This window comes from Penaeus chinensis, chromosome 36 (genome assembly GCF_019202785.1).
Source record: "Penaeus chinensis breed Huanghai No. 1 chromosome 36, ASM1920278v2, whole genome shotgun sequence".
NCBI lineage: Eukaryota > Metazoa > Arthropoda > Malacostraca > Decapoda > Penaeidae > Penaeus > Penaeus chinensis.
Genome location: NC_061854.1, coordinates 14125637 through 14135689, shown reverse-complemented (window position 1 = coordinate 14135689; position 10053 = coordinate 14125637). Strand labels below are relative to the sequence as shown.

At 34.4% G+C, this 10053-nt stretch overlaps 1 protein-coding gene across 4 annotated transcripts in view; it reads right to left on the bottom strand.

Annotated features, from left to right (window-relative positions):
• Nucleotides 1-2712: 2712 nt before the first annotated feature.
• LOC125045142 (vacuole membrane protein 1-like) overlaps nt 2713-10053 on the bottom strand; it is a 17626-nt gene continuing 10285 nt past the window's right edge. For all 4 annotated transcript variants that reach the window (XM_047642270.1, XM_047642269.1, XM_047642267.1 and 1 more), the window contains exons 2-8: nt 8045-8292; nt 6903-6993; nt 6479-6669; nt 5778-5887; nt 4983-5182; nt 4470-4754; nt 2713-4268 (exon numbers count right to left, since the gene is read on the bottom strand). In XM_047642270.1, the coding sequence (XP_047498226.1) occupies nt 4119-4268; nt 4470-4754; nt 4983-5182; nt 5778-5887; nt 6479-6669; nt 6903-6993; nt 8045-8253 (1236 nt within the window). In that variant the 5' untranslated portion in view covers nt 8254-8292 and the 3' untranslated portion in view covers nt 2713-4118. The remainder of the gene's footprint in view (nt 4269-4469; nt 4755-4982; nt 5183-5777; nt 5888-6478; nt 6670-6902; nt 6994-8044; nt 8293-10053) is intronic.

Below are 10053 nucleotides of genomic sequence, written 5' to 3'. Positions count from 1 at the left end.
TATATATATTTATGCATATCTGTATATTATATGTGTTATATATATAACATATATATATTTTAATAATATATATATATAAATATATATATATATAAATATATATATATATATATATATATATATATATATAAATATATATATATATAAAATATACACATATATAAAATATAAATCATATATATATATATATATATATATATATATATATATATTACTTAATAAAAAGGTATTTTTGCAAATGATAAAAACAAGTAGACTGATCCTGATTATAAATCTTCTGTATCACAATCCTTTATAAAGATATCAGGAACTAAGCCAAAGGCAAATACATAACCAAGAGTAACTATAACACTACCTAACATGTGTGTCATGAACCACCCCTCTTACTTATTTTGTTGCAAATAATACTATTTTTAAGAAAATAGATTAATAAATCAATTTGTTACTGAAATTCAATATATAGGTATACAGAATAACAACACGCAAGGTAATCTCGAATCTCAATTGGAAAATAGTGTTAAGAACCATTTCAAATCTTGTACAATTGAGGTTATTATTTTTCTTTATAAAAAAATTAACATTAATTTTAAATTCCTGAGATAATTTCCTAAATCCAAACCTTTCAAACCCATTTTGTCCAATTACAATTTACAAATAAAAACTGAAAAAAAAAAATATATATATTTATCAACAGTGCTTCAGTGTATCAAAAATTCCAGATAAAACACATACAAAGCCAATTCAAATAAATTCAGAACACTCTTCACTCTCTTATATAGCACAGACCCCATAGGTGGGAAAATGAATTTGAGTTAGTGAGCACATTGCAACATTGAATTGCATTACCACCAATAACTGGACGGTGAAGAACTTTCCTCTTCTCATTGTCTGGCTGCAATCGAATTAGCTAGCAATGTTTATTTTGTTCTTTCTTTGAAAGTTAATCAGGATGAATGTCAGTCAACAGGCAGAGAATAGTCTTCACTTATATAACCAAGATGCGAGTTAAACCATTGCCATCAGGAACATGTAATTTCCACTACAATTCTGTTATATGAATTGTCTTTACACATAGATGGTATCACAAGTGCTCAGCCATCAAAAAATTAGGCCTTTCCTTCAGTTTTTAGGATTTTTTTTTTTTCTAAAGCTTTTAATATCAATGCTGTTAGTATTATTATTGACATCATAATTAGTACTTCATTAACAATACTAGCAATAAAAAAAAATAAAAACTACTAAAAATCAGGGAAAAGGGAAAACATATGAGATAGATAGGACTAATAACCGACTCCTTGTTAATTATGCACTTGAAAAGCTATCTTTTTATAAACACAATCAGTAGGTATGGCATGTACAAACATTCCATCCCCAGCAGTAGCTGCATACAAGACATGTCCAATGTAATCATAATTTTGTCTACAAATAGATAGCTCCACAAGAACTTTTCTTATTATTTCTTTTTACTGCTCTTAGTATTGATATTATTATAATTATCCTAAAGTCTATAACAATAATAATACTAACATTGATATCAACAGCATTAGAAGAAATAAAATGGTTTCCATAAAACTCAATAAAAAGGGATATCAGGTGAGGTCAGGTTGGCCTACTGAATGACTCCTTGGTGACTAAACCCATGTGGAACATCATGTAAACAAAATTCACAAAACAAAACTAAGTGAATAGTGCAATTACCCAGCATCAATGGGTTAAGTTCACAGTTGAGGAAATCTTTTCAGTTAAATGTTTAAATTACCATAAATCTACTTGTTTACTGCCTATTATTAAATGATAACATGAAGAGCACATTACATTACCTAAACAAGCCTTTTTCAATTGGAATTGATTAGTATTTCAAATTATGCCCAGTGGAGACTAACAATGGCATTTGTCTACATGAATGGCTAAAAAGTACTTGAATGCATTATACAAAACTCTGAAAGGTTTGAGCAAGTTCCTAAACACTACACCCCTTACTACAGCAATAATGATGAAAACATGGCAATAATTATGATAATGGTAAAATTACTCACACTGATGATAAAAAAAAAAAAAAAAAAAAAAAAGTCTTTGCTCCTTTCAGGAAACAAAAAACTTTTTGATAGTACCTTAATTTATAAATTCTAAAAAAAGTATATCTTCACTATCACAAAAAAAAAAAAAAAAAAAAAAAACTTAGCTACTGTATTTTAACTGAGTTTCTGCACAACACTTTGTTCTCAGCACCTGACTATCAGGACTCTTAGAACAACAATAATAACTCTTACCTTAACATACACACACAACACATGCATACACACAACACACACTAATCAAAATGCAGTCCCTTATGAAACCCAGTGGGGAGGTGTGTCTGCAGTTGTCTTTATCCTCAGAAGTGTTGAAAAGGAATCTCAATGTCTCCTTTGCAATCTTTGGTGGCACAGACATTATCATAATGCACTTTGTAGACTGATATACTTTGCTCAGTCCACCTACAGAGAACATATACGACTGATAGAAAAAACACTGATTACCATTCACTTTCTTCATGTTTCTTTCTTTCTTTCATCAATTTCCATGTGAAGTGCCAGAAGACAGAAAATATTTTCAATTTCAAAATACTCTGCTTCTATGAACATAATGATAATATCAAGTTTCTTTGTAATCAAATCACACTATCACACTGCAAAAAGATAACGAGGGGATGGGTAGAAATATAAGTTCAACCTAAATATATATATATATTGCCATTAAAAAATTAACATACAGATTACAAAATAATGGAACAAGGTTTTACAATCCATTTTTCTATGTGTTCCAAAGACAAGAAATTCAGTTCTAGTTCTTAAAATGTGTTATGGTATGGAGGATTAATAGAAACAATAAAAAAAAGGAAACGATGACACATCATAACAAAATCTCGCAAGTACAAGTATGACAAGTGGAATCAACCAAAATGTATTCATAAACTGCCATCAAAATATAAACACACACAAGCACTTACACTATCACTCAAAGAATGTCCTTTGTCAACAGGAGAGTAAGTATTTTGTCTTTTTCGTCCAACATGTGGAGTACAAAAGTTTGTTGACAGTTAAGAAAGCTGCATCATGTACAGTACTTATGGAAACATGGCTTCAAACCATGGTTGTTTCTCTTTTAGCAGCTTAAGGACAAGATAAGTAAGTTTCAGATTTGTGTAGCATACAAAATGTATAAATAATTACACAGTTTTCACTGGGTATACTTTTTACTTTACATGGCTATTTACATATACGAGTACTATTTTTTATTTTTATCCCTTTGGTGTAAAACTAGTCTGGTGCCTCTTGGAGACTATACACTGCAGCTTATTTTAATTCTGCATATGTAAGTTTTTCATACTCTGGCTCAGTTCACCTCATTTTCAGCAAACTATACAAATATCATACCTCTAACTATATTCTATGGCAATGATCTTCTAAGTGAAATGGGTAAATTGTGTTATTTCAACAGTACTTAAAAAGGCCTCTTGTCTATTACAAAATTACAATCTTTCACTTTCCTCATATCTATATATACATACACACATATTAATTACCATATTACCAGCTCTTGTTCTATTGACAAATATTACGGTCACAAATAAACAAAAGAAAAAAAAAGGAAGAAACAATAAATTATGGCAAAATTAGGAACACTTTCACATTCTTGTTCAGTAACTTTTCTTTCCTATGTGTCACTCAACATCTCAGTCACACTACTTGCAGTGCTGTTCATGATGGCTGTCTTGTGTGTGGTTGGCTGCTTGCATGCCCAGTTTGGAGAGACAGGGTAACAATCACATACACCCAAGCACATTACAATGCATGTCTCTCTAGTTCTAAGTTACTTGGGCAATGCTTTATTCCTTTCTCTCTCACCAATGAAAAAATAAAATAAAATAAAACATGAAAAAAGTATACACCAGAACTAAAATTCTGTCCATTCCTTCCAATTTCAGTGCTAAGATGGAAACTGAGCACAAACCTTGTGACATCAATTAGTTAACAGTTCCGACTTTCTATTTCAATCAACCAGTCTTCCACCAACCCACACGTATCAGTGACGTATATGGTATTATTTCATACATGGATTACTGGTTGATCTCTACATCAGTCTTGAGCTAGCTTCTTGTCACGCGCATGCTTGTGTATCCTTTTGTGGTAGTTCTGAGCAAAGGAGTTCACTATGCTTAGGATGAAATATGTGATCATTAACAAGATCAACTTTTCAAAAATCCATGCCAAGAGGTTTCCCCCATCCTGCAAATGAGAGGAGAGAGAAGTCATAAATTTGTTCATGGTTGATGGAATCATCACCATATTGTTGAAGAAATAAACAGGTGAAGCAGTTCTACTGAAGACAATTAAAAAACTTAATAATTGTGTTATACATATATTGCTCGAACTTATAATGTATTACAAAACAAAAAGCAAAAACAAGGAATTACTTGATCCACTGACCTGTGTATCTGGCCCTGTCCCAGGCTTCCTGTGGAATTTGTTCTTCTGCTTCTCCAAGAAGGTCTTGAAAGGCTGTTCCAACTTGGACCCCACCATAGGCACAAAGGCCAACAGACTCACTGCCTTTGCTAGTAGTGTCTCATTAAATGCAATGATGACAAAAAGCTTCTGAATATGCATCTTGATGATGGCCTTTCCGATGAGTGTAGCACCGAAGAACGTCCAGAAGGGGACCAGGAAGTGGCCACATGTGATGCCAGCCAGGTCAAATAGGGGATTGGGAATCTGCAATTGCAAATGCAGTTAGTCAAGAACTTTGCCCAAAATGATAAGTGTTCCTACAGTAATAAAACTCAAAGTGATGACAATTCTTAAGGAACGCATATTAAGAAGTGATGATTTCCTACAAACATAAGACAAATATTTCCTTGCATTTAATTAATAAAGAACTCTCCTTCCCATCTTGGTCAACAAGTATTGGCATATCATTGTTTTACTTAATAGGACACTCACAGATGCACAGGCAAGGATGCCAAAGAACCCAACTCTTTCGACCAGCTTCTCCACTGATAATTTTGCTCGATCGATGAAGGACATGTCCTCTGGTCTGTCCTTCAGCCGCTGCAATTCCTCAAACTCTTCCATTTCTTCATCGTCAGGATCATAGCCAGACAGTCTTGCACCTCGTGCCATGAAGTATGGGGGTAACTCCCCTGTAATGTAATTAAAAACAAACACGTTATTGCAATTACTTAAGGAGGAGAATAAGAATGAAATTTATTGATTGATGTTCTTAACATAGTTTGTAATTCTTGCCACTTTTACTCAAGTAATGCTCTTTTCCTTTTCTCTCTTCTTTTCTTTAAAGGTAGTTCTTCAGGCATGACAAATCTTTTATTTTTTTATCATTCTCAATCATACATTTTCCTTCTTTTACCATAATTGCAACTCTCTTATGTATTTTCGAACATTTCCAAGTCTCATTCCTATTTAATTTTATATAATCTAACTGCATCCCTCAAGTCTTCTACTGCTTATCAAAATATTTCACTATAAATAGATCAAGTCATACGGTATCTTTAAAGAAATAGAAAAGTGACAATATTAATCTATCTGGGTATCAAAATAAAAAACAAACATTAGGAACCAAACATAACTTGGCCTATATCAGAAGATCAACATCAGAAGAAAAGGGATAAAAATTACAAGCACCAACATCATGAAAATATACCACCATCACACAAAAAATACATCATTTTTGTATTAAAGAGCAATTTGAGGACTCTCAAAAGGAAAAGGTTGACTCACCTAGCGCAGTTCCGGCCCCCCACATGAAGGCCTCCAGTCTGACTTTGGACATGATAGTGAGAATGGACATCTCCTTCCCTGTTGCAGTCTCCTCATCTGGACACATTATGCTAGAAGACAGAGGAAGAATGAGTGAAGATGTAGGTGTTGGTTACTTGGGGTAGTGAAGATATATCAATAAGTAAAGGGTTCATGTAAGGTTCCACAGATTGATGAGAGATGTAAATTTCTTTTCTTGCTGTTACAGAAGAAAACTGGAAGAAGATATAAAGAGGAATCTTATAAGAACAGATTTTTTAAAGGTAAAATTGAGGTGGACTCAAAGATCACGGAAGAGGGGCAGGAAAATGAAGAGGAAGATCTGATGGTGTAATAAAGAAGATGAAAGAAATCTTTAGTATGAAGAAGTAAAAAAATGACATGCATAAATGTGTATCTTCAAATTTAAATGATTTTCATACATCTATACATCCTCAGGGTTTCAGTCTTGAAGACACTTATTCTAACACTAATTCATGCATGCATATGTATAACTCAACTTACCAAGTTATGCAGTATTACCACTACTACTACCACTACACTACCACTACCACTACCACCACTATGAATACTACTACCACCACTATCTTCTACTACTACAATAATCATAATAATAATAATAATAATAATAATAATAATAATAATAATAATAAAAAACTTACTCGTCAGGATAAGGTGGTGAAGGGAAATCTACCGAGTTGCACGTATACGCAGCCATGGTAACGGATGCTATGTGGGGGCCCAGGTAAAGCAGGAAGGTGTGGAGGCCTGTACCCAAGCCCACAGAGGAGAGAATTCCTAGCCATACCCACCAGGCACACCACCAGAACTGATTCTCAACTCTCTGGATCATCTGTTGGAAGAGGACAGAAGGGGAGGTTGGAAAAGAGGAGGACGAATGAGCTTATGAGTAGGGGAATATTTATTTGTGTATCAAATTGGATTTAGAAGTCAAATTTGCTACAACAATCTATATTGGCAGATATCTTTTATTGGCAGATATCTTTTACTCATCACATTGCTTCATCTTCCTATCAGTGGCTCTCACAACAGAAAATTTTACTCAACCAATAAATCTTCACTTACAAGCTGATGGGGCCCTGGAGTCTTGTACGCTGCATAATAACCACCTACAAGTAGTGCTAATAATAAGACGACCTTCTTGTTATTCCATAGTCTGAAAAGCAAACACCCAGATGGTATGAGAGCTTTTTATTTGATACATGTTTCTATATCTGATGAGAGAAAAATGTGAGGGATGAAGGAGGCTGTGTGTGTGTGTGTGTGTGTGTGTGTGTGTGTGTGTGTGTGTGTGTGTGTGTGTGTGTGTGTGTGTGTGTGTGTGTGTGTGTGTGTGTGTGTGTGTGTGTGTGTGTGTGTGTGTGTGTGTGTGTGTGTGTGTGTGTGTGTGTGTGTGAGAGTGTGAGAGTGTGAGAGTGTGAGAGTGTGTGAGTGTGTGAGTGTGTGAGTGTGTGAGTGCGTGAGTGTGTGAGTGTGTGCGTGTGTGCGTGTGTGCGTGTGTGCGTGCGTGTGCGTGTGTGGGTGTGCATGTGCGTGTGCGTGTGTGTGTGAGCATGCGTGCATGTGTGTGTGTGTGTACATTATATATATATATATATCTATAAAGTACACACTTTTATATTCTGGCCATCTTCACAAGTATTCCAACTGTATGATCAAAATGAAGATCGATATAAAAACTATTCATGAAGAGCTGTACAGAAGCTAAAAAAAAATTGGTTTGTGGAAAGGGAAGAAAACTGAATATTTCTGTTAATTTTCTGAAACTTCCTTTCAACCAAACTTTAACATCTAATTTCCAAAAAAAGACGTAGACTGGTTTCCAAGTTATGATAAAATACAAAAAAGTTACCCCATGGAAGCTAACATCAGTGTAGTTCACTTTTGAGTTTCCCTAGTTCTTGGAACAGTAAAAAAAAAAAAAGTCTATAAAAAGTCATTATATAATCTCAACTTCCATTTACACCAAAAGCAGTAATAGGAAAAGGTTAATATATCACAACAGGCTGATTTCACTCAACATATATGCAACCTACTACATTACCATACCCTAGGCAAACACAGAACATTGCCTTTGTATGAAGGGTAGAGTTATCCAAAGTCATTCTGAAATTTATTCCCCCAAACACCCATCCTCTTCAGTTTCCCCTCCAATTTCTCAACAAAATTCTGGAAGAAGACGAAAAACAACTAGCTAGTCCACTCACTTGACCATATACTCGACGCTGAGGATCCCACATTCCCGGAAGAAGTAGTGGAGGGTCTGCACAGGTCTTCTCCATAACACAATCTTCTCCCTCTCCTCCCGCTCAGCCAGCTTCTCTTCCAGGCTCGAGGTGGGCGTCGCCATGCTGGAGCCGTTCGCTTGCTTTGCGTTCTTTCTTAAAAGTCGCTTTTGCGCCGAAGTTTCCCCCATGGTTATCACGTGGTTCTGCTCTGTCAAGTCAGCGCTTGCCTATTGTGAAGGAAGGGAGGAAGAGAGGGGAGAACTTAACAATTATTTTTTATATTTACTAGACTACTTGAACATGTAGTCTGTTCCATCTATCAAAAACAAAAAGCAAGTAAAATAAATTAAAAACCCTTAAAAAAAAAAAAAAAAAAAAAAAAAAAAAAAAAAAAAAAAAAAACTTGTGGTAGAAAACATCATCTGCAAACACAATATAGATAATAAAATAAAGTAAATATTACCAATAACATCTACAATGATGATAATGGCACATAAGTATTGTAATTTTCATTCTGAAAAAAAGGGCATTGGAATAAGAGAAAAAAAAAGAAAAAAAGAAAAAAGAAGAAGAAAAAAAAAAGCACAATTAGACTTACATTTCTTTCATAAAGCCAAAACATGATTCAATAAACATTTTTCTTTTTTATATCAATCATAGCAATTCTCTTCAAAATCACTGAAGAGTTCATTATAACATTTATCATTTCACTCAAAAAATTAACATTTTGCTTCGTTTATCAAATTATTCATATCATTGATCATAATTTTTTTTTTTTTTTAATAGGCACAGATATGATTTTCTCCAATACGATGAGATCTTTATATTCTTTAGGATTCTTTTTTATTTATGAATTAGCTATTAAATTTTCCTTCTAAAACACTCCATTTACCATAATATAAATAAACACCAAAATGACCATGACATTTGTAAAATAAAAACTAATCAATAATAGTAACAATGATAGCATAAATCAGTTCAAAATACAATTTTAAATAAAATGCTTTAAAAAAATATAAATTCTTGTTTTCCCTTCGTTCTACACAAAAAGCTACTCAAATAAACAGAAACTGCCATTCTTGCTGATGAGAAAAATAAATAGTTTTCACAGAATGACCATTTTAAGTACATAATGAAAGAAAATAATGCTAGAGGAGGTGGAGGAAGAACAGGAAGAAGAAGGAGGAGGAGGAGGAGGAGGAGGAGGAGGAGGAGGAGGAGGAGGAGGAAGAACAGGAAAGAGGAGGAGGAGGAGGAGGAGGAGGAGGAGGAGGAGGAGGAGGAAGAACAGGAAGGAGGAGGAGGAGGAGGAGGAAGAACAGGAAGGAGGAGGAGGAGGAGGAGGAAGAATAGGAAGGAGGAGGAGGAGGAGGAGGAGGAGGAGGAGGAGGAGGAGGAGGAGGAGGAGGAATAGGAAGGAGGAGGAGGAGGAGGAGGAGGAGGAGGAAGAATAGGAAGGAGGAGGAGGAGGAGGAGAAAAGAAAGGAGGAGGAAAAGGAAGAAGCTTAGGAGGAAAAGAAAGGAGGAGGAAAAGGAAGAAGCTTAGGAGGAAAAGGAAGAAGTGGAGGAGGAATCGAGAAGTATATAAGTATGAGAATAAGAATAAGAATAATAAGAGTAAGTAAAGGGGCATTTACATGAAGAGGGATAATTTGAAGAAAAGGTAAATCTATGAACATGTAAAAGAACAAGAGCAAATACAGTAACAAGAATAAGAACAGGAATCAATAGAACTAGAAGTAGCACTCCCAAATCTTGCTCTTACAATCATTATTATCAAAAAGCATTATTATCAAAAATATCTCAAACAAAATCTAAAAAGAAGAAGAAGAAGAAGAAGAAGAAGAAGAAGAAGAAAAAGAAACACTATTTACAACTACGTAAGACTACCAACAATATCTAAACCAACTACTTCATACTCAAAACTGTAAGACCTACAACAAAGTACAAAACATACTCCTCAGGAACCAGTACAACTAAGGGCCAAA